At 37.5% G+C, this 25,591-nt stretch overlaps 3 protein-coding genes across 3 annotated transcripts; 1 reads left to right on the top strand and 2 right to left on the bottom strand.

Moving 5' to 3' along the window:
* Positions 1 to 2,554: 2,554 nt before the first annotated feature.
* Positions 2,555 to 8,754, bottom strand: LOC140824338 (uncharacterized). The gene is made up of 2 exons (XM_073185938.1): positions 6,886 to 8,754; positions 2,555 to 2,587 (listed from the first exon to the last, which is right to left on the bottom strand). Exons 1-2 carry the CDS (start codon positions 8,752 to 8,754, stop codon positions 2,555 to 2,557), a joined length of 1,902 nt encoding a protein of 633 aa, XP_073042039.1.
* Positions 8,755 to 19,290: 10,536 nt separating this feature from the next.
* On the top strand, positions 19,291 to 20,344 carry LOC140823295 (auxin-induced protein 22B-like). Its single transcript, XM_073184565.1, has 2 exons — positions 19,291 to 19,591; positions 19,703 to 20,344. Exons 1-2 carry the CDS (start codon positions 19,401 to 19,403, stop codon positions 20,073 to 20,075), a joined length of 564 nt encoding a protein of 187 aa, XP_073040666.1. The 5' UTR covers positions 19,291 to 19,400; the 3' UTR covers positions 20,076 to 20,344.
* Positions 20,345 to 21,360: 1,016 nt separating this feature from the next.
* Positions 21,361 to 24,278, bottom strand: LOC140823296 (protein OSB1, mitochondrial-like). The gene is made up of 5 exons (XM_073184566.1): positions 23,772 to 24,278; positions 22,294 to 22,432; positions 22,118 to 22,202; positions 21,905 to 22,011; positions 21,361 to 21,705 (listed from the first exon to the last, which is right to left on the bottom strand). Exons 1-5 carry the CDS (start codon positions 24,110 to 24,112, stop codon positions 21,517 to 21,519), a joined length of 861 nt encoding a protein of 286 aa, XP_073040667.1. The 5' UTR covers positions 24,113 to 24,278; the 3' UTR covers positions 21,361 to 21,516.
* Positions 24,279 to 25,591: the final 1,313 nt, after the last annotated feature.

The following is a 25,591-nucleotide window of genomic DNA, read 5'->3' on the forward strand; positions in this document are numbered from 1 at the left end:
TTTATGCACTTGAGCATTATTCTTGAGGAAGCTATAATTGATATATGACAGTGATATATTAATGATATGATGTTGATGTGACGTCTATACTAATATTCCGGATTAAAAAAAAATTATCAAAAAATGAAAGATAAGAAATTAAGTTGAAAATGATGATATTAAGGACTACAAGAGCAAAAAAAAAAAAAACCAATTATACACTATTAAAGTAATTTTTTTCCCTAAATAATAAAAGATTGTAAAAGGTAAATGTGGGGTATTTTGGGAAGATAAGAAAAGATTTCGATTTGGTTCTTCGTGTTTTAGTAATATGGACAAAATTCTCTTTTGGGGATACTTTATATGAAATTTTCACTGCTAGTTTTTTTTTAAACAGTACTAGAATTTTTTTTTCTTTTTTACTCGTTCGGCCGAAGCACTAAACATTTAAAATATAAATATGTTGCACCATTTAAAAATAAAACAACCAACCTAATTTTTTAAAATCCAAAATAAAGTAATTCAAAGATAAAATCGTAAATATCGACCAACCTAACTAACATTATTTCAAAAATAAACTTAACTCTAAAATCCTCTCAAAATTTTTTTAAAAGCATCATAAGTCGTAAAAATCTTTAAGTAATCATCAAAAACGTATTTTTATTTGCGAAAAACTAGCGAAAGTCCTCGGGTTGTGTGCACCTTCAGTCTAGCTAGTTCAACTATCAAGACCTCCATTAACATCAATCTCATGTTCATTGCATCGATTACACTTGGTGAGCCTATTGACTCAGCAACTCTTAACCATGATAGCAAGTAATACATATATACATTCACAAGCAACAGTGAAAATACTTTTAATAAAATAACTTTTCATGAACATAAATTTTAACATTTTCCTTTTAACATAGCATATCATATTTCATTTCATCATATACGTATACGTTTCCTTTTTTACTGAATTAAAATCCACAATTGTGACTTTCGTATTAGTTATAGGTTGGTGGATCCATCTACGTATTACCATGGTACCGGACGGCGAGAACATCTGCGATACTCTCACCCGTCAACTGAGCTTTGACCTTACATATCATCGTATCATTATATTAGTCAACCGTCAGTTTCATTTAAAATACATCATACATTAAACAATTAAAATAATTATTTAATAAAATATTTTCTCTTATATAGTCATCGGTCTCCGTTCCTCGATCGCTTCTCGAATAACCTTTGAAAACAACGTTTTATGTATTCTAATATAAAACTACATTTTAAACATGTAAACATACCTACCATAATCAATTTATACTATTAAAACAATTTAATTAGAATACATAAGAAATTTAATAACTCTCATTCAAATTTTCGGAACGTTACATTATATCACGTTTGAATGAAAGCAAAATATTAGTTTAAAATGTTTATTTTCTAAAACAAAAAGTTATGGGCAGAATAGACACGATAAACTTTATTCCAATATGACGTTAAATTGTTAGTTTAACATAAGAAAAACCATTTTTTGATTAGAAAATTACGCAATACAGTGAACTTGAATTTGAAATCACTACTTTTGGCTGCCATGAATGCAAAAAGTTGACTCTCAACATCAACAATCCTTCATATTCAAACTTCCTAAACCCATCCCTCCGACAATATCCCTTCTTTTTATTGCAAAAAGTAAAAAAGAAAAAGGAACCAATAATACATGGTTGGGATTAAATACTTTATACGCTATAGATTGCCAAGTTATTCAATCCACACATATCTCAAATCGAATATATGTGCCTTCTGGGTTTTTTTTTAAAAATATTATAAATTAATTAAAGCGTTGTAAAAATATGGCAAGTTTGGAGGATTTGTAAAAGTATTACAATCCGGGACTTACTGTCCCGGATTCAGAATTTTTTATTATTTTTTTTTTTGAAAAAAAATAAAATAAAAAGAAAGTGAGTGTGGCACGGATTCTAAGAAGCCGTGTCCAATCCGTGTCTCCGAATTTTCATTTTTTTAAAAAAAAAAAAATAGATCGGCGACGGGTTTTTACAAACCGTCGCAAGTGGCGACGGTTTAATCAAACGCCGTTGCTATTTGCGACGGTTTACACAAAAACCGTCGCTAACTTAGAATCCGTGGCAGACATTCCCGGATTCTAAATCCGTGACATTTTAATTCCCGTGACTACTTCCAGTATTTAAATGTGGTGCCCTCCTCCTCATTTCGCATCGAAGTCGAACAAGCCACAGGAGCAATTCTTTGTTTCGAATACGGATCTTCAAATTTGTTTTTCAGGTTTTTTTTATTTTAATTACAAGTTGTTGCTGCAACATATTTTTTCAACATTCGTATACAATTTTTGTATTATTGACTTTTTATATTTGTGGAATGTATTGATTGTGATTTAATATTCTTTTATGAATAAATTTATAGTAATGAAAGAACATAAGTGTAATTGCTAAATGAAATCAAATAAGTCAACAAACTACATATTAAAAAATTTTCATAACAATACAACACGGAATTGTCATAACAATTAAATATTAAATTGTAAAATATACGTCACAAACATAATTATTTGTCACCATAAGTCGATCTTCTCAACTCCACCTACCTGTAATGAACAAGAATTATTAATAAACAAAAATTTGTAATTACATTAATATCTTCACATGTTATGGTTTAAAAATAAGGTACAATACGTAATTGTATATATTTTACCTCCCACGTTGTCTCTCTGTAGTGACCCGTTCCAGAATCACCTACTAGGCAAGAACTAAGCATGCAATTAACCTAATTAACAATAATCAGAGATAACAGCGGAAATAGTCAACAAAAATAATGGTTATACAACCCAATCGAAGTCTAGAATAACTCAAAATAAAAATACCCAATACAACCATATCGAATCAAAACAATACCGATAAACTAAACCAACCAGCTACTCAACGTCCTCCTCCTGCTCCTCCTGAGCTGTCCAACCTGAGGCCTGCCCCGTGGGAAATGGGGTGTCCAAGAATAAACAAAACCGAGGACGTGAGCGATAAGAACGCCCAGTACAAAAGTATGAGTATACAGACCTATATGAAATGCACATGCTATGATCATGATACCGGGGTAGTCAAGAAACAGGAATCACAAAAGGATCTCAACAATGCTCAGTCTAGAGGCGCCAAGTGGATAGTGCCGCGCGGTCCAACCTCTGGGTCACTGCATCCACTACAAGACAGACGTGGACCTAGAATGTCCCGGACCACCGAAGCCCTCCCGACCCGTCGGCCACTGTGTACTCTCGGTGTCCATGCGTCCACAAGACAGGGCTGAGCGGCCCCAAGATATAGCTTATCTCGAAAGAGATACAGCTCAACAGCAAAGGCTATCTCGAAGGAGATACGGCTCAACATGAAATGCAATATGCATCATAACTCGTGACATAATAGCATGCATCAAATGACATATATCAATGCACCACATAATCATGCAACACATATATGAATGTATACTCAACCAGGATATCTCGGATAGTACTTTCGTACCTCTATCACAGCAATCCTAATCCACTGGAACAACCAGACAACAGGTCTAATCCAAGCCTATTCATCAAGTGAAAACCATCACTAAACTTATCTACCAGACTTAACTAGATAATCCTGAGATAAATACTGATAAAATTCCAAACCTTCGTCCGTCGCTAGCCCGCTGATGCCGCTAGCTCCCAACTAGAGCACAGCTCTGCTACAAGACCAGCAGCTCCCCGCTAGTGCCCAAATCTCGGAACACGACTAGAACCTGTCAGAAACGACTGAAATGCTATGGAACTCTCTGAATTGGCGAGTCAAAATGAGGAAATCCGACCACTATTTATAGGCCATGTTCGGATCCTCCGAACACCACTTCGGAACGTCCGAACGCTACGTGTCCATCGGCTCTTGACAGCTCATGATCGGATCCTCCGATCATACACTTCGGACCGTCCGAACATGCACGTGTCCAGCTGCTCTTGACACCTCATGATCGGATCCACCGAACCTACACTTCGGAACGTCCGAACTCCCACGTGTCGATCAACTCTTGACACCTAATGATCGGATCCACCGAACTCACTTCGGACCTTCCGAACTCTTCGGTGCTTCCGAACCATCTTCGGACCTTCCGATCATGATTAATCACCATTAATCCGTTAATTACCCAATTCGGCATTCGGGCTACTACATTCTCCCCCCCTTAAAAGATTTCGTCCTCGAAATCAGGCTTAGAGAATGAAACACCATTGTAATACACTGCAAATATTCTTCATTACAACTGTATAACAATTACATCCCAGGCTGATCCTGGTTCAGCGCAAAAACCTGACCTTGGGCACAAGGTCGAAGATTCGAACTACCCACTGCCTGACCCTATCTCCTCTGCTGAATAGTCGTCTGGGATCCAGGACCAGATCCTGCTCCACCTCGCAGCTGAGGACAATTCTTCTTGAGATGACCCATCTCTCCGCACTGAAAACAAGCTCCTGCGGCTACTCGGCATTGCTCCGATGGATGGTTCTTCCCACAATGCGCACAAGAATCCTTCTTCTCACCAAAGCGAACAACACCGCTAGACCTTGATCCAGATCCAGAAGAAGAAGAACCTGACTTCTTGAAAGACTGAGGTCGAGGGCTCAAAGTATGCGAAGGTCTAGAAGAAAAAATAGCCCTACCACGCTGGAGACTGATCTCTGCCTGGCGACACCGGTTCACCAACCCATCGTAAGAAGTAGGATTATCACAGACAGTGACTCGATCAAAGATCTCCTGATTAAGGCCCTGGAGGAAATGATCATACTTGGCCTCAGAACTGCCACTGATATGAGGAGCGAAGGGTAATAACTCAAAGAATTTCTGCTGATACTCATCAACAGACATACTCCCCTGCTTCAGGTTCAAGAGCTCAATCGTCTTGGCCTGGCGAAGGGCTGGAGGAAAGTACAGCTGCATGAACGCTGCACGGAAATCGGCCCAAGTCGCTCTACCCTGAGACTGAACTATCGGCGCAGAAGTCGATCGCCACCACCTGCGAGCACGGCCCTCAAGAAGAAAACTAAGGGTCTCCATCTTCTGCTCATCGGTGCACTGGAATGTGCGGAAACAACTCTCCATGCGCTCTAACCAATCCTCCGCATCATCGGGAGTCTCACCGCCAACTAAAGGCTTAGGCCCCATCTGAATGAAACGATGCAAATCAAAACGCCTAGGACCATCCCGACGATGACGATGCTCACGATGACGTCTACGATCGTCCTGGTCGCCCCAACGACCTACACTTCCCTGACTACTCTCATCACCAAAGTGGTCAGCCATCGCTACAACATAGAATGGGGAAACTAGTAAATTGGTCAACGGAAATCCCAAAACAGAAATCTATATCCCAAAATCGTACGCATGCTCTGATACCATAAATGTAGTGACCCGTTCCAGAATCACCTACTAGGCAAGAACTAAGCATGCAATTAACCTAATTAACAATAATCAGAGATAACAGCGGAAATAGTCAACAAAAATAATGGTTATACAACCCAATCGAAGTCTAGAATAACTCAAAATAAAAATACCCAATACAACCATATCGAATCAAAACAATACCGATAAACTAAACCAACCAGCTACTCAACGTCCTCCTCCTGCTCCTCCTGAGCTGTCCAACCTGAGGCCTGCCCCGTGGGAAATGGGGTGTCCAAGAATAAACAAAACCGAGGACGTGAGCGATAAGAACGCCCAGTACAAAAGTATGAGTATACAGACCTATATGAAATGCACATGCTATGATCATGATACCGGGGTAGTCAAGAAACAGGAATCACAAAAGGATCTCAACAATGCTCAGTCTAGAGGCGCCAAGTGGATAGTGCCGCGCGGTCCAACCTCTGGGTCACTGCATCCACTACAAGACAGACGTGGACCTAGAATGTCCCGGACCACCGAAGCCCTCCCGACCCGTCGGCCACTGTGTACTCTCGGTGTCCATGCGTCCACAAGACAGGGCTGAGCGGCCCCAAGATATAGCTTATCTCGAAAGAGATACAGCTCAACAGCAAAGGCTATCTCGAAGGAGATACGGCTCAACATGAAATGCAATATGCATCATAACTCGTGACATAATAGCATGCATCAAATGACATATATCAATGCACCACATAATCATGCAACACATATATGAATGTATACTCAACCAGGATATCTCGGATAGTACTTTCGTACCTCTATCACAGCAATCCTAATCCACTGGAACAACCAGACAACAGGTCTAATCCAAGCCTATTCATCAAGTGAAAACCATCACTAAACTTATCTACCAGACTTAACTAGATAATCCTGAGATAAATACTGATAAAATTCCAAACCTTCGTCCGTCGCTAGCCCGCTGATGCCGCTAGCTCCCAACTAGAGCACAGCTCTGCTACAAGACCAGCAGCTCCCCGCTAGTGCCCAAATCTCGGAACACGACTAGAACCTGTCAGAAACGACTGAAATGCTATGGAACTCTCTGAATTGGCGAGTCAAAATGAGGAAATCCGACCACTATTTATAGGCCATGTTCGGATCCTCCGAACACCACTTCGGAACGTCCGAACGCTACGTGTCCATCGGCTCTTGACAGCTCATGATCGGATCCTCCGATCATACACTTCGGACCGTCCGAACATGCACGTGTCCAGCTGCTCTTGACACCTCATGATCGGATCCACCGAACCTACACTTCGGAACGTCCGAACTCCCACGTGTCGATCAACTCTTGACACCTAATGATCGGATCCACCGAACTCACTTCGGACCTTCCGAACTCTTCGGTGCTTCCGAACCATCTTCGGACCTTCCGATCATGATTAATCACCATTAATCCGTTAATTACCCAATTCGGCATTCGGGCTACTACACTCTCTCTCGTTGATGGCTGATCCATCTCGTTTCTTATGCGTGTCGTGCGATCTCTACCAGCCTGCCTCCTTTGTCGACGAACACCATTGTGTTGTAATTGGAATGTAGGTTCATCCCAATATTGTTCATCATGAATAGGGTAGAATCTTCCATCGTATGTGTTCACGTATTCGCTCAATGTAAACCATGGTTGTACAAGTTGTGCGGGATTCAAACCAAACCATTTCGCTGCACATATAACATGTGAACAAGGAATTCCAAAAATTGTGAATTTACCACAAGTGCATTCACGCGTAGAAATGTTCACAGCTTGTACGTGATGTTGACGACCCGGTCTTCCTCCTGTCGCGACGGATGCTGTTTTATCCCTTTGGTCAAATTTTACTACTCGATGTTCAATTGACTTTTTTGACCAAATATCAAATTTAGAGTATGCATAGTCGGTCCATGGTTGATTTTTTTCCAACATCTTATCACTTCGCGCTCGCCGTTGAATGAAATAGTGTACGCAACGCTGTAAGGTCATCTCCACTATTGCAGTTATTGGAAGACGTCGCACCGCTTTCAACACACCATTAGTACACTCAGACATGTTCGTCGTCATTATCCCTCGTCTCCATCCACCATCATGAGCCAATGACCATTTTTCTTTTTGAATGTTTGACAAATACGTGAAAGCTGCTGCATTCTTTGTCCTAATTGCCTCCATTGTCGCATTAAATTTTGCTACTTGGTGTTGTACCCCTGCTTCCCAACATAAGTCTTTTAAATGAATGTTTTTGAACTTGCTGTTGAAATTAGAGCGAACATGCCTCAAACAGAAACGATGAACACCACGAGGAGGCTTGAAGTCAGGGAGATTTTGAACTGCACTTGTTATACCCGCATGTCTATCAGATATAAGGCACACACCACTACACCCTCTGGTAACATGTCGTGCAACATTACCGAGGAACCAATGCCAAGACTCGTAATTTTCTTCATCAACAAGCGCAAAGGCTAACGGCAAAATCTGGTTATTGGCATCCAATGTTACTGCAATGAGTAGTTTGTGTTTATATTTGGTGTACATATGGGTACCGTCTACACTGATTACGTTGCGACAATGTCGAAAACCATCTATACATGGTCTGAATGCCCAAAACACAAAGTTCAAGACTTTATGTGGATGGTCATTAGGTCGAAGATGCTTCCATTCTACAACAGTTCCTGGATTGTACTTCGACAAAGCTCCCATATATTTAGGAAGCAAAGTTACAGAGCTTTCCCATGTGCCATAGACTACCTCCACAGCGCGTTTCAAACCCTGCCATGCCTTATCATACGATATATCATACCCATATTTTTCTTTAATACTTTCTCGCACATATTTGATTTCGTATGCAGGATCACAACGCACGATTCCCAAAAGTGTACTGGCTATCATGTTTACGTCAAGGTTGTGGTGATCTATACCGACTTGGGTAGACATGCATGTGTGATCATCACCATATTTCGTGATCATGAAGTAGCCTAAACTTTTTTTGAACGATGCTCGAAGTCCCCACCCACAATTGCCACCTTCGGACCAGTTCTTGCATTTGACCTTCCAAATTGTCGGAGAACTTTGGACAACGATATATTCACGTCTCAAAACCCGAACTGAAAAATCCTTCACTGAAGATATTAAATCGTTTTTGCTCTTAAATACCATTTTGACACCGAGCTCTGGCCTTTCAGGATTGTAAAAGTTTGTTCGAGATGCAGAAGGAATACCAAATGAATCTGGAATTTGTTCGTCGTAGACTTCATTGAAAAATTGGGGAATATCACGTAAATGTTGCTCAGGTGCAATAGGAATGTTCTCTGTCACTGTTGCTCCAGACATTAACACACGCGTCAATGTCCCTTCACTTGCATTTTCAACATGATGATCATCTTCTCCGTCACTTGATGTAGCATACAAATCATCATCGCTATTCCTGACATGATGCGAACTGTCCCCAAATAAATCATCTTGCTCAGGCATGTATTCTGTAATTGGGGTTGGAATATTTGCATCCACAGTAGAATTATCAAAATGTCTAACATTTGTGGTATTATCCTCATCAGCCCATGAATTTAATTCCAATTGGCCTGTTCTAGTAGAACCCCATGCGACATCAACTCCTGATGGACCCGTGATATGATGATCCCAATCCCCTGAAGTAAAATCCCATTCTCGTCTTGTATTCATCCCCCATGCATAATCTTCTTCAGTGTGAGCCGTGATATGATGATCCCAAGGACCAGTGTCGATCCCAGAGTATGTATGAGCTGACTGTTCATCGACGTGATACATAGAAGGTCCCGCTTCATTCAAACCTATTGTTCCCAAACCTTGCGTTATTACTGGCATGACTGCATCAAAATCGTAATCACTTACGTTCTGTAACACTGGCGATGAATCAACATACAAGTACATGCAATCCAGTGTCGGCAACTCAAACATAAATTGTAGACTATCATCATCTGTGATATAGACATGCTCTTCAATGTAACGAGCCGACGAGCTATAACAATATTTCGTTGACATCCTGATGCAGAATTTTGATGGGTCGATCTCCAACTTGCGATGCACATAATTCACCAATTGAGAAAATGTAGTAGACCGAGAGATTTTAATGGGCCTTGTCGCGGGGATACTATATCCAACCCTACCATCTTCAATAATGACATAGCCACCTACGTACAGTAAGGCTCTCACAGTATCCATGTCTGCACCAAAAACTATGACATAATGTATACAATCATAACAAAATTTAATTATGCGTTTCTCGTATATATATTAAAAAAATATATTTTATATTAGATAAAATTTCAAGAATCATTTACAAGATTATTATTATTATTATTAAAATATATATTGTTAAATCAATATAATTAAAATTTATATTTAGTAATACCAATGTTTGTTTTTATAATAATAAAAAATTGTTATGACTTATATTAAAAATTTAGATTTTCAAACATGTGTAAGTAGAATTTTCAAATATATTAATTTCTTATATTAAAAATTTTAACAACTAAGAGTATAAAAAAATAAAAAGAGTAAAAAAAACATATTAAACAGAAACAAATGACAAATTTACAAGATAAATTTATATTTTTCAAAATTGTTTTACTATATATAAAATTTTTGTTATATAATGATACAGACCACCACGAGATTTTTTTTAATAATAATTTCTTTCTGTAAATTGAAATGGACAAACCATAAAAACCCTAATTTCTCAAATATACCTTTTGATTATTATAAAATGACGTCCTATTCTTTTCGTGAAAGGAGGTGACTTTAAAATCTGCACATTTAAATATCATAAATTCCTTAACAATTAAATACTTAACCATTAAATATAATTAACAAATAAATAATTGACATTTAAATATTATTAGCAATTCACGTAAATAATTAGTCCACTAATGCTTAAAATTCACGTAAATAAAATAATTTCAAATATAATTAGTGTGATTATTGTAATATTATATCACGTAATATAAGAATTGCTATTAAATTTCACGTAAATTAAATTTAATTATTGTAATTAACGTGAATATTGTATATATAAGATTATATCACGTAAATATAATTAATGTCATAAAATTAAGTTTAATCGTCAATTATTGTAGATATAATATATATCACATAAATTAAATATAATGTAATTAAATTAAGTGTAGTTATTATTATTCCAAAATTTCTAAATCACAGTATTATAATTGCAATAATACAATTAATATTATACTTATTGATATTACTTAAAATTGATACAACGATCGAACAATAATAAATATTATTAACAACAAAAAATATCGTTACCTCTAATTATTCTGAAAAATGTCGAAGACTTACATTAATAAATGGAAAAGTTGAAGATTCGTATTCGAAACAAAGAATTGCTTCTGTGGCTTGTTCGACTTCGATGCGAAATGAGGAGGAGGGCACCGCATTTAAATACTGGAAGTAGTCGCGGGAATTAAAAATTCACGGATTTAGAATCCGGGAACGTCTGCCACGGATTCTACGTTAGCGACGGTTTTTGTTTAAACCGTCGCAAACAGCAACAGCGTTTGATTAAACCGTCGCCACTAGCGACGATTTTTCAAAACCCGTCGCCGATCTAAACTTTTTTTTTTTTTAAAAAAATGAAAATCCGGAGACACGGATTGGACACGGATACTTAGAATCCGTGCCACACTCACTTTCTTTTTATTTTATTTTTTTTCAGAAAAAAATAATAAAAAATTCTGAATCCGGGACAGTAAGTCCCGGATTGTAATACTTTTACAAACCCTCCAAACTTGCCATATTTTTACAACGCTTTAATTAATTTATAATATTTTAAAAAAAAACCCGTGCCTTCTGTACCTGGATTTTTAAAACTTTTTGCGGGGTAAAAGCCTATATGTATATAGAAAATACTTCCCCCACCTTCATATCTGATATATAAACAAACCGAATCTTTATATATACTAGTACTCACAGTCCATTTTTACTAGTTATTCTGCACACGTAATGCATGTGTGTACAGTTTTTTTATCATCATCGATGATCTAAAGTGAAATTTGAAAATTATGGAGGGACTAAATTGATATTTGAATTTTTTAAATAAAAAAAATAAAAACTAAAGTATAATATTAGTATCATGTAAGGTTATATTGTTAGAAAAAGTTGGTGTTCTTTCTAGGTAGTTACTATCAGACAAAAACTTGCGTGAGACGGTCTCATGAGTCGTATTTGTGAGACGGATCTCTTACTTGGGTCATCCATGAAAAAATATTACTTTTTATGCTAAGAGTATTACTTTTTATTATGAATATTTATAGGATTCACCCGTCTCACAGATTAAAATCCGTGAGACGGTTTCACATGAGATCCACTATTACTATCATGCACTCAACCTTAATAGAATAGAATAGATGTAATGAAAACAAATACAATTATAAAAACTATATGGTTAAAAAAATGATCAAACTAAAAAAAACAAAAAAAAAAAAAGGGAAAAGGCCACACCATCCAACCAAAGGGTCGGTCTACCCCTTCCCCTTACATATGATATAGATATATTTTTATGATATCTTTTGATAAGTGTTGTTTGGGTATTCAAATATGAGGGAGAAACAAGAAGAAAACGATGAAAATGGTTTTGTAGAGGCAAGTGTTGAACACTTTCTCCTTAAGAAGAATTTGCCCTCACAATGTGCTAGAGTTTGTGGCAATCTTCTCCCAAGATACAACTACAACACTTGAATAATGAGCACTCAAATATTCAAGTTCTATCACAAGGAAATGAAGAAACTCTCTCTTGTTGAAGAAGGAAGAAGAAGATGCAAAAAGATGAGTATGTTGTGTATGTTATGTTTGATTTTCAAATAATCATGCATTTTATGTTTTTCATGCAAAAGACATGATCTTTCATTCATAGGGAGTGTCCCTTGGCCATTGTAACTGATCACTATCATCAAACAATGCCAAGGAGATGAAAAAACATCAGAAAATTCGAAAAAACCCGAAGGGACGCGTCTGTGCGCGCAGGGGCGCACGCCCGCTCGCACGCTGCCGAGCAGCGCTCGGCTGCCGAGCAACAGAGAGCTCTCGGCAGCACCTGCCGAGAGCACTCGGCAGGTGCGCGCACATGCGTGCTGCTCCGCGCACATGCGCGCAGGCGCGCACGCATGTGCGCGCCAGACACTGGCACGCGCGCGCGCATGTGCGCGCATGACACTGCCATGCGCGCGCAGGTGCGGGCCGGCTACTGTTCATGCCGAATTTTTTTTTTTTTCGATTTTTGTCCCTTACATGTTCCGACTACTCGTTTTAAGTTCTTTCAACATTTGATGAACTTTTTTCGAGTTTAATTCAGAACCACCGAACTTAATATTCGTTCATTAAGTTTCGTTCTACGTTTCGAATTTTTCCAAATCAAACACATTGATTTATTTGCTTAATTTTCATTCATTAAGCACCAAAATTCCAACAATCCCCCACATGAATGAAATTAATGCATGAATGCTCGTGATGCATAAGAGAGAGTATATACGAAAAATTATCACATCAGGAGAGGTAGCTTTTGGCTTTGAACCTGCCCTAGTGGAATACAATCGGATTTTCTAGGCCACGAAGTGAACGTGATGTCTTGAACTTCTTGGCGGTTCATGTAAAACCAGACAACTGTACCCACATGATAACCTTTCTTCCATTTCCATTTTGTGTTATCGGTTGTGTCCGTTTTGGCCATGGAACACATCTTGGCTTCATACGTGTTTTATCGAGGCGGCCCGTCCTCACACGTACATAGGTGATCTCCTTGTAAAAGGGTATCCTACTTACCCCGCTTTTGTAAGCTACGGAATAATTAAAAGTACAATACTTAACCTCACTACCTTTGTAGGCAACTTCACTCATCGTCTTAGGAATGAGGAGTAATTTCTCAAGTTTTCATAATTTAGTTGTCCCATTGAACCAAGATCTTGGGATCTCCAATCTACAAGGTTGGGTTGCCACTATGAAAACTTTATTTGGTAGGTTTTAAACCCATTCCTCTTGACAGACAGTACATTTGATCTCTATTTAATGCTTTTGTAAGCGGATCCGCTAAGTTATCCTTTGATTTAATATAATCAACAGATATAACTCCATTAGAGATCAATTGTCGCACAGTATTATGTCTTCGACGAATATGTCGAGACTTGCCATTGTACATACTGTTTTGTGCCCTTGCAATTGCCGACTGACTGTCGCAATGTATCATGATTGCTGGCACTGGACTTGTCCAACATGGAATGTCCTCTAGAAAGTTGCGAAGCCACTCAGCTTCTTCTGCAGCTTTATCTAGTGCTATGAACTCCGATTCCATAGTAGACCTCGCAATGCAAGTTTGTTTCGATGACCTCCAAGAGACTGCTCCTCCACCAATGCTAAATACATAGCCACTGGTGGATTTGGAGTCATTGGTATCAGAAATCCAATTTGCATCACAGTATCCTTCAAGTACTGCTGGATACCTTGTGAAATGTAGTCCATATTCTGAGGTGTGCTTTAAATATCTAAGCACCCTTGTCAACGCCTTCCAATGTGCATCACTAGGATTACTTGTAAACCGACTTAACTTGTTAACCGCACAAGCGATGTCAGGTCTAGTATAATTAGTGATGTACATAAGGCTTCCAATAACTTTGGAGTATTCCAGTTGGGAAACTGGTTCTCCACGATTCTTCGCCAAATGGACATTCACGTCTAAAGGCGTTTTTACTGGGGTAGAGTCATAAGCGTTAAACTTCTTTAACACTGTTTTTACATAATGAGATTGAGATAGGACTATTGCTTCTGGAGTTCTAAAGATTTTAATCCCTAGAATTACATCAGCAATACTCATATCTTTCATATCAAAATGTTTTGTCAACATTTTCTTTGTACCCTTAATCAACTCTTGGTTATTCCCCATTATTAGCATGTCATCCACATATAGACATACCATCACATAAGATTCTCGAGTGTCTTTAATGTAAACACATTTGTCACACTCATTAATCTTAAATCCATTTGACAATACCACTTTGTCAAATTTTTCGTGCCATTGCTTGGGCGCTTGTTTAAGTCCATATAGAGACTTAATTAAACGACATACTTTTCTTTCTTGTCCTTTAACAACAAAGCCTTCAGGTTGATCCATGTATATTTCTTCTTCAAGTTCACCATTTAAGAATGTCGTTTTGACATCTATTTGATGTATCTCAAGGTTATGCAAAGCTGCAATAGCAATGAGTACACGAATGGATGTTATTCTTGAAACTGGTGAATATGTGTCGAAGAAATCATGACCTTCTCTTTGTCTATAGCCTTTGGCCACAAGCCTGGCTTTGTATTTTTCAATACTTCCATCAACTCTCATTTTCTTTTTCAATATCCATTTGCATCCCAATGGCTTGGTACCTAGTGAAAGATCCACTAGTTCCCAAGTATGGTTTTGCAAAATGGAATCCATTTCAGAGTTGATGGCTTCTTTCCAATAAGGAGCGTCAGGGCTAGCAAGAGCATCTTGTATGTTCTTTGGTTCATTCTCCAACATAAAAGTGTGGAAGTCTGGACCAAAGGACTTTGAGATTCTAGCCTTTTTGCTTCTTCTTGGCTCTTGCTCTTTTGAAGAGTCTTCCAATGGTATAGCATTTTCATTTAGAGTTGGCTCATGTGTAGGTACTTGACCTTCATGATCCATCTCAAGTTTTCGCTTGCTAGAACCATTTTCTTTCCTCTCTTTACAAGGAAATATATTTTCAAAAAATACTGCATTTCTTGACTCAATTGTCATGCCCGTATTCATTTCTGCATTGTCATATTTGTGCACTATAAACCTATAGGCACTACTATTATGTGCATATCCAATGAATATGCAGTCGACCGTCTTTGGTCCAATCCGCTCTTGTTTAGGTTTTGGTATTTCAACCTTAGCTAGACACCCCCACACTTTGAGGTACTTGTAAGAAGGTTTGTGACCTTTCCACAATTCATACGGTGACTTGTCATTTTTCTTGTGGGGTATCTTGTTCAGGATGTGATTAGCCGATAGTATTGCTTCCCCCCACAAGTTTTGGGGTAGTCCTGAACTTATTAACATAGCATTCATCATCTCTTTCAGAGTTCAATTCTTTCTTTCGGCAATGCCATTCAATTGTGGTGAATAAAGAGCAGTCGTTTCATGAATTATACCCACAGATGTACAGAATTCATCAAACGGTGCTCCGTATTCGCCCCCTCTATCGCTTCGAACCCTCTTTATTTGTTTGCCTAGTTGATTCTCAACTTCGGTCTTATAACATTTGAATGCTTCAAGAGCTTCATCTTTTGACCTCAAAAGATATACGTAACAGTACCTTGTATTATCATCAATGAATGTAACGTAGTATCTTTTCCCTCCTCTAGTTTGTACAAACTTTAAATCACCAAGATCGGTGTGTATTAGTTCTAGAGGAGTTCTACATCTTTCGATCGAGTGGTAAGGCGCTTTGGTCATTTTTGCTTCAACACATATCTCGCATTTGTGTGTTGGATCGACGTTGTGTTTAGGCAATAATTCAAGCTTCATTAAACGTTGCAAGGTATTAAAATTTACGTGTCCTAAACGAACATGCCATAAATAAGAACACTCAAGCAAGTAAATAGAACTTTTTCCTTTATTACTTTCAACAACATTTTGGCGTATAGCCATTACATTCAACTTGAAAAGGTTCTCATCGAGATATCCTTTTCCAATAAAATGACCATTTTTAGTCAATACAAACTTGTTAGACTCAAATACTAGTCTAAACCCATGTTTGACCAACAGAGACCCCGACACGAGGTTCTTTCTTATGTCCGGTACATGAATTACATCAACAAGGGTTACTTCCAAACCCGATGTCATCTTCAATACCACATTTCCGGTGCCCACCACCTCAGATGTTGCGGAGTTCCCCATGTATAGTTTTCTCCCGGTTGATGGAGTGTATGTGGAGAACATCCCCTTGTTGGAGCATATATGTCGAGTTGCTCCCGTATCAACCCACCACTCATTGGAGTTTTCCACCAAATTGGCTTCCAAAATAACTGCAGATAAATTAAGTTCAAAAAAATCAAATGGTACCGACCTTTCTTGAACTACATTGGCATGAGGATTTCCCTTCTTTGGCTTCCTACAATCCTTAGCCATGTGATTCGGTTTTCCGCAGTTATAACAAGTGCCTTTAAACTTCTTCTTGTTTGGTGGTTGTTGGCCTTGTTGTGGTTGCTTCTCAAACTTCATTTTCTTCCCTTGGACACTTGATTCAACAATGTTCACCCTTGGTGCCATCTTACTTGCCTTGGCTTCGGTGCTCTTGTTGTCCTCTTCTATCCTCAATCTGACAATGAGATCCTCCAATCCCATCTCCTTCCTTTTGTGCTTCAAATAGTTCTTGAAATCCTTCCACAATGGAGGGAGTTTCTCGATCAACGCAGCAACTTGGAAGGACTCACTTAGACTCATTCCTTCCGCATGAATCTCGTTAAAGATAAGTTGTAGTTCTTGCACTTGACTCATCACAGATTTTGAGTCTATCATCTTGAAGTCTAGAAACCTCCCAACAATGAACTTCTTCAAGCCCGCATCCTCCGCCCTGTATTTCTTATCAAGCATATCCTATAGTTCCTTGGCGGTCTTGACTTGACAATACACATTATATAATGCATTGTCAAGTCCATTGAGGATGTAGTTCTTGCACAAGAAGTCACTTTGGTTCCAAGCATCCAAAGCGGCCCTCATGTTGGTGTCTGTTTCGTTTTCAGCAACGGTGGGAGGATCCTCCTCCAAAAACCTTGACAAACTCAAAGTTGTGAGATAGAAAAGCATCTTTTGTTGCCATCTTTTGAAGTCCGCACCAGAAAATTTCTCCGGTTTCTCTCCTTGTGCAATGGTTGCATGTGGTGTTGTAGATGATGATGCCATTGAAATCTTCTTGCAAATGATCAAAATACAAAATTCTTCTTAAGATTGTTGTTTGAGTATTCAAATATGAGGGAGAAACAAGAAGAAAACAATGAAAATGGCTTTGTAGAGGCACGTGTTGAACACTTTCTCCTTAAGAAGAATTTGCCCTCACAATGTGCTAGAGTTTGTGGCAATCTTCTCCCAAGATACAACTACAACACTTGAATAATGAGCACTCAAATATTCAAGTTCTATCACAAGGAAATGAAGAAACTCTCTCTTGTTGAAGAAGGAAGAAGAAGATGCAAAAAGATGAGTATGTTGTGTATGTTATGTTTGATTTTCAAATAATCATGCATTTTATGTTTTTCATGCAAAAGACATGATCTTTCATTCATAGGGAGTGTCCCTTGGCCATTGTAACTGATCACTATCATCAAACAATGTCAAGGAGATGAAAAAACATCAGAAAATTCGAAAAAAACCCGAAGGGACGCGTCTGTGCGCGCAGGGGCGCACGCCCGCTCGCACGCTGCCGAGCGCGCTCGGCAGCGCCTGCCGAGAGCTCTCGGCAGCGCCTGCCGAGAGCACTCGGCAGGTGCGGGCTGCTCCGCGCGCATGTGCGCGCCAGACACTGTCAGGCCCGCGCACATGCACGCAGGCACGCGCGCATGTGCGTTAGACACTGTCAGGCCCGCGCGCATGCGCGCGCGCATGTGCGCGCGTGCCAGTGCACATGCGCGCAGGCCCGCGCGCATGTGCGCGCATGACACTGCCATGCGCGCAGACCCGCGCGCACGCTACTGTTCATGCCGAAATTTTTTTTTTTTTCGATTTTTGACCCTTACATGTTCCGACTATTCGTTTTAAGTTCTTTCAACATTTGATGAACTTTTTTCGAGTTTAATTCAGAACCACCGAACTTAATATTCATTCATTAAGTTTCGTTCTACGTTTCGAATTTTTCCAAATCAAACACATTGATTTATTTGCTTAATTTTCATTCATTAAGCACCGAAATTCCAACAATAAGTCACGTTAATTCTTCGGACTAACGTAATAGTGTGCAAGCTACACTAACCAAGTAAATTGCATTGAGCAATTTTTATATGACTCGCTCGTGGCATTTATAAGAAGAATCGAACTTATGAAAATAAATCAAGCACTAACATAATCCACCAATTCGGATAGGAAACCAAATAATAGGAAACCAAATATTTATAGTTTATACTTTATACTACATATTAAGTAGGAGGATATTATGGTCCATGGAAACTATTTTTGGAACATGGGTACGTAGTATATTTAATATTTTTCTCCTTAATATTCCACTGAGTCAAAAAATAATTTTCAGAATGTAAATGCAATGTTTGGTATTATATATAGCAAGAGTCGTTCACACCGATGCATAGAACACAGCCTTTTGTAGTTGTCCCACCCGTGTTCCCTTGTTGTCTCAAAGTAGGCCTAGACTTTGTCCCTTATCTCACCAACACCTCTATCTTTACATATAAATTCTTGTCCCCACAAGTGAACGTGGGCATGCATCCCAATAATTATTTCATACAGCTATTATTTATCATCAATTATCTCTTAATATATACTTTTTACACGACAATTGATTAATTAGTGATGTAAGATAAATGTGTGAAAATTTTCACATATATATATCTTAATAAAAAATTTAATATATACTTTTTACACGACAATTGATTAATTAGTGATGTAAGATAAATGTGTGAAAATTTTCATATATATATATATATATATATATATATATATATATATATATATATATATATATATATATTCTTGAAAATATGAATATATATTATTTTGGCATGATAAGTGGTTGTCGCCCGCGGGCATGAGAGCATGGTCGCATGGGGACCATGAATTATGGAGTCTATCAGTTTCATGCACACGTACAATCCCCTCCCTATAAAACTCTTTCCTCGCAAAACAAATTTCTCCCCACTAATTAATTAAGCAGCAATACAGAAAATTTACAGAGAGGAGTGCTGCCAATCTTTAATTTATTTTATCAAAGGAAATGGAAGCGAATACGGTTTTTGGGAACGATCTAAATCTGAAAGCGACTGAGCTCAGATTAGGGTTACCAGGAACAGAAGAATCCGAGCAGCTTCAATCTGTCAAGAACAACAAGAGATCTTCTTCTGAAATGGATCTTTCAATTACCCAAAAGGGTACTGGAAACCAAGAATGCGACGGCCCAGCTCCGAAGTAAGTTTGTGAATACACATACATATATACATATACATATATATTTATAGCTTTTTTCTTTATGTAGAATGAATAATCGTGTGCTGATCTCGAATCTTGTGGATGATATAGGGCACAAGTTATCGGTTGGCCACCGGTTCGATCTTACCGGAAGAATGTTTTGACGAAGAGGCTGGAATCTGATGCGTCTGGGATCTTTGTGAAAGTGAGCATGGATGGAGCTCCTTATCTAAGGAAGATTGACATTAATGTATACCAGAACTATTTGGATCTACTCAAGGCATTGGAGAACATGTTCAAGTGCACCATAGGTGTTTACTCGGAGAGGGAAGGGTACAATGGATCTGAATTTGCACCAACTTATGAAGACAAGGATGGGGATTGGATGCTAGTTGGAGATGTTCCATGGGATATGTTCATTGTTTCTTGCAAAAGGCTGAGGATTATGAAGGGATCTGAGGCTAAGGGATTGGGATGCTTGTAGATCCGCACAAAAGAGGGGATTTCACAAGATTCTCAATTTCATGCAAGAGAAACCAACCCTTTTGGCAAAAGGGCTCCTTAATAATTAAGAAATTCAGTGATTTGTTTCTTGGAAGAGGGTGAAATTTCAAGGGTTAATTTTGGGCCTCTGTAATTTTTAGCTTTGTGGCCTGCAACAGAGACTGCAGATACATGGATATATAAAAGGGTATTCCTTTTACCAATTATGTACAGATGCTAAGAGAAGTTGATGCTCTACTTCAATTTTTTGGTCCCTTGTTTTATTACTGTTGTAGTATATTCTGTATTTAGAAAAGAGAAATGGCCGATATGAGATCAAGAATTTATTTCGGACTTGTTTTCGTGTTCCCATATGAAATTGAAGATTATTCTGCTCAAACCAGGACTAAATTCCTCCCACATCCATATTCAATCTTCTTAGACATGAACTGTAATGGTATTATCAAAGTCAAAGTGAATGAAGGGTACCTAAGCAGGGCACTTATTACCCATCAATAAATTTCAAATTTGTGTGTATTGCTATTCTGAGAGTACAAATCTCCAAAAAATTAACATGGATCAATCGGTCCCTTATAAAATTTATGGGTTGCGACCAACTACAAAGATCCAACCACCCAGAGACGAACTCGACAGGAAAATGACCAAAAGGAAAAATGATGCCTAAAGGTACTTGCTCTGGCTGATATTAACACACACTTGGCTTATTTACCGAAATCGTCCAGAGTAACACCTTCCATTCTTGTAAACAATGTTAAAGAACTTGTTGAGAGGATTCATGTTTATGTTCTTCGATGTTTGCGTCTATCATACCCGAATGTCGATCATTTTGATATTTTGACCAAGTAATGGACATCAAACTGATTGTCGTATTTTCTCGTAAGCATGCCGAGAGTAGTTGTATCTAATTTCTTTTATCTATAAATTTAATCTATCGATAAAAATAAATATTAAAGAGCCTGATTTCGAATTTAGAATGATTCTATAAGATGTATTCAAGACCTCCTCCGAGTATCAAACGGTGTTTCAAATGCCAAATGATCGACAATAAAACAACCATCGGGCATTGAACTTTTGAAGAGAATCCACAGAGGTTATTTTACGGGAGTTAAATTTTATATGAATATTGCTATTATTCGATCACCAAGGTATTTAACTAATATATGAGGATTCATGACAATCAGTCTGATGATCAGACACTCCAAAGTTCTAAGAAAGAAGGCGACAACAAAACTATAGAACTTCAAAGTGTTGAGAAAGAAGGTGACTCCGAAAATACCAGCAGATAATAGCAGCAACAGAAACGGAACAAACTTTCACAGGGTACAGAAAAAAATTGAAGCTTTAAAGCAGTACAAAAGAAGGGTTTCCGAATAGTTTAAGAACTATACATTAATAAATCCCGAAATCATAACGATGAGTGGCTAAAAGGGCCCAAGACTATCGACAGTCATAAAATTTACATTCTTACTGGAATTTTGCTCGTGGAATGACTCCATTTTTGAATCGAGTACAGCAAGTTGTGATTTTACCCATGGTGGATTATACCTGCCTTCAACCCATAATGCTTCCCCAGTATCTTTGTGCTTGAAGTCTGGATAGTTTGGGCTTCGCTGTGTAGATAAAATTAGCACTTAGGAACCCCAGTGGTAGACAAGGGACAGGATAATTAGTGGTATTTCAGATATAAGGTTTACCAAAGAAATGATAGTTAAAACCTTTGCATTGAATAATGGGAATAAGAAAATGGACCACGTCATTTTCAAGAAAGAAGGCATCAATAACGTGATAGGTAAAAGCGAGAAAGACTACCTTGTTCTTCCTATTATCCCACCATTCCATGGGATTGGCGAAAAAGGCTTGCCACAGTTCTTCCGGTGAACCAGTAGAGTTCGCAGCATAATTGTTTTGTTTCCTGCCTGCAAATTATTTAAAACCATTTTTAGAGTTGCATATATCGAAATGAAGCAAGACCACATAAACTGTTTGCCTAGTAATGTGGGGAAGAAGCAAGCGGTCAAATACCTGGTGTAGGGGAATTAGAATCTCCCGTGTACAATGAGACAGCTGAGAGGCTCTTCTCTATGAAATTTAGTTGCTGAACAACCACCTGTTCAATTTGATAGAACATACATCCAAAAATATATTAGCAAGAAACAGTCTGCGTCTAGAAGTGATGTACAAATAACAGAGCCAGAAACCTTGTAGTAGGTCTGCTGCTTCTGATCTTCACTTTCAACGATGTCTGAGACTAAGCGACCTGAGACATATATTTGGTGACCTTTCTCTACATGCTCAGAAGCAACGTGAGCCAATTCATCCCAGAAAGTCAAATTAATCCTGCAAATATCAACAAAATATGAGGTAATGTTAGCTGAAAGGTTGTCATAAGTTAGCAAGGAACATACCCATTAAGACATAAATGCTATCAAATGTATGACCAAGGTCATGGAATCATATTAAACCAAGCATCAACTTTAACCCATAGAGGCTTTCCAAGCAACACTAATGGCTCCATATCATAATCCTGTGCGGTTCATTGAATCTTCCACATGAAACACAGAAATCTTCCTGTTAAATGACGTATCGAATAACTGAGAGAGTTAATCCTATTAACTGATCTTAGCCAAAACATTCCTTTACGTCTGGTATCCCATGAAGAATCAAAGTCAATACACATACAAACAACAACCATGCAAAATGACTGAGAGAAGTACTTTTGCCCGACTACCGGCCTTCTCAACCATTTCCACAGTCTGACTATATATAAAATCACTAAGCCTTGTGAAATGAGATGGATACATGAAAATTATAACTTTAATATCAATTAGAGATTATATATATATATATATATATATATATATATATATATATATATATATATATATATATAGATATATATATATAGATGTATGTATATATATATATATATATAGATGTATGTATGTATGCTAGCACAAATGCGGATGGCAGATTATTGCCAGGAAAAAAGAGATTCGTCATTCAAGGTCCTTAATTTGGTAATGGAATGTATCCCGTATATTCCGTAAGTACATTACCATGATCAAGCCATCTTTCTGTTTCCAGTCAGTTCAAATTTCTAATCCACCACTTTATCCAAAAAAATGAAAATGTTTCAGAAGTACCATTACAAAAATCTGATCCTTAGAGGTTACATTACAGACATGCTAGCCAACCTAATATCAGACTAAGCCGAATGAAGTGACAAACAACTTTCAAAGTACCGCTATCCACAAAAATTATATTACAAAAAAAGTAGCATTTCTGATGGAAACATGATTTACAGGATTGTGGTCCTCTACTGAAAAAAATTAATATTATACAACTTTTCTAAAAAAATTAGATTTTATGTGAATAACTTCAGGTAACAAGATTAGGACAACGAAATAGGCTAACTCAAAATATCGGCAAATTAGATAGAGATTCAAATAACTGAAATACACCCCCAAAATTGCTTGCCAGTTTGGTTGGAAGCAATGGGCAATGGCTCACGACATCGAACAGAACAGTAGTTGGTCGTTTACTCATCCAATGATATTGAACAAACGCATCAATTCAACCAAAAATATTAACAATTAACTCCAAATGCGAGCACCAGTTAAGCTGAGTCGAGTCAGGCCGGAAGATCAGATTCAACAACAACAAAAATAAGGATTACCAAATGGTTTCACTTTGCGATTTCTTGACCGCGAGGCGGGACCATGCAACGACTTTACCAGAAGGAAGGTGTTTGATTTGGACGGGACTCCCAACAATGCCAATCAGCTGCACCGAATTGCAGAGCTCCTTCTTCCAAGGAATCTCCGCCGGTCTCGGATATTGTGGAACCGAACCCGCAAACCGCTCGTATTCGTAAAGCCCGGAATTACTATCGAAAGAGCATTTCAATCGGATTTTTTTGGCTGATTTGTTGAAGTGAAGTGGAAATGAGGGAATTTGGACGGGGTTTTGAGGCAGCAGAAGGGTTTTCGTTAATGCTGCTGTCTTCTGTAACGCCATTAGAGGAGAAATGCTGCGCAACGTTATCACCTCAGCCCAATGCTCGCCGAAATTGTGCTTTAGGGTTTAGCCATGTCGATTTTAATTGGGATTCTTCAGCAGCTCGGGAAAGGCCGAATGGCAAACCACGGCTTAACTGAACCAGCCTCCTGAAACTAGCCGTTGTCAACGGTTTTTTTATATATATATATATTTAAAATATCATGTTTAAGAAATTAAGATGATAACAAAAATTCAAGTTAAATTCGTTTTTATTTAAATTTAAATTAAAGATAATAATGTTTTTTTCACGCTTATTGTTGATATGAGTTTTATTTAATATTATATATTTTTTATTTTCCACTTTAATTCCCGGTTAATTAATTAATTTTCATGCAACCCCATAATTATTTTATTTTAAAAAAATATTAAAGTTGTATCGTTATTACTAACTATAATTTTTGATAAAACTTATATGAAAGGCTTAACTTTTAGTAAAAAAAAACTACAATTAGTATAGGAGTAGATCTCTCGTGAGATGTTCTCACGAACTTTTATCTGTAAGACGGGTCAATCCTAATTCCTACCGATATTCACAATAAAAATTATACTCTTAGCATCAAAAGTAATATTTTTTCATGATTGACCCAAATAAGAAATATGTCTCACAAAATATGACCCGTGAAACCATCTCATACAAGTTTTTGCCTTAGTATAGAGTCAATATTAAATATTTGATTTTTATGGGTTGCAAGAAACTATCCAATTATAACATTTGGTGAAACGATAAATGTTTGATCATATGTATTTTATGATGTATTGATGGACTTTTTCCTTAACAGTAATTGTTCAATATTATTCAAATACAAAATATTTGCTAATATTCCTTTCAACAACTTAATTTTAAAACTAATAATGTTCTGCCCATCTCAACCAATCCAATTCTTTTAGCCTCACACAGTACCAGTGTGTTTGGCAACTAGGATTTCGTGGGATTTGAAATTGGATTTGGAAATTCAATATTTGAAATTCCATTTGGTGTTTGGTTTAAAATTTAAAAATGATATTTACAAATCTATTTTTTGTTTGGAGAAAAAAGGATTCGAGAATTTTAAAATTTTACTAAACTACCCTTAGAAATCATATAAACATAAGTAACTAAAAAAGTTTAGAAATTAATAATTTTTCTCTATTATTTGTATTTGTAAATTCAAAAATTAAATATTATTTATTAATCATAGTGCATATAAAATAATAATTAAAAAATCATCAAACAACTTCAAACTTTAACATAAAATTAATTATTAAACGTAAAAAGAAGCTTTGATAATTACTATAACTTTTATTATATTAATCAGTAAATAACACGAGAAACTTATAAAATTTAAACGAAATCTTTCAACTTCTAAAAAAGTTCAAATGAAAAAAAAGTCTAACCATTTAGAAAATTTTGGTGGAGAATGATGCGTTGGATAAAAAAGTAATTTTATGTTTTTAAAA

This window comes from Primulina eburnea, chromosome 2, assembly GCF_022965805.1.
Source record: "Primulina eburnea isolate SZY01 chromosome 2, ASM2296580v1, whole genome shotgun sequence".
NCBI classification, from domain to species: Eukaryota; Viridiplantae; Streptophyta; class Magnoliopsida; order Lamiales; family Gesneriaceae; genus Primulina; species Primulina eburnea.

Coding starts and splice junctions, on each gene's coding strand:
- LOC140824338 (XM_073185938.1), bottom strand. CDS start 8,754: ATGTCTGGAGCAACAGTGACAGAGAACATTCCTATTGCACCTGAGCAA. Junction 2,588..6,885: donor AGCCATCAACGAGAGAGAGT/GTAGTAGCCCGA, acceptor TGTTCATTACAG/GTAGGTGGAGTTGAGAAGAT.
- LOC140823295 (XM_073184565.1), top strand. CDS start 19,401: ATGGAAGCGAATACGGTTTTTGGGAACGATCTAAATCTGAAAGCGACT. Junction 19,592..19,702: donor TGCGACGGCCCAGCTCCGAA/GTAAGTTTGTGA, acceptor TGGATGATATAG/GGCACAAGTTATCGGTTGGC.
- LOC140823296 (XM_073184566.1), bottom strand. CDS start 24,112: ATGGCGTTACAGAAGACAGCAGCATTAACGAAAACCCTTCTGCTGCCT. Junction 22,203..22,293: donor AGCAGCAGACCTACTACAAG/GTTTCTGGCTCT, acceptor CAAATTGAACAG/GTGGTTGTTCAGCAACTAAA. Junction 22,012..22,117: donor TTCTAATTCCCCTACACCAG/GTATTTGACCGC, acceptor AATAATTTGCAG/GCAGGAAACAAAACAATTAT.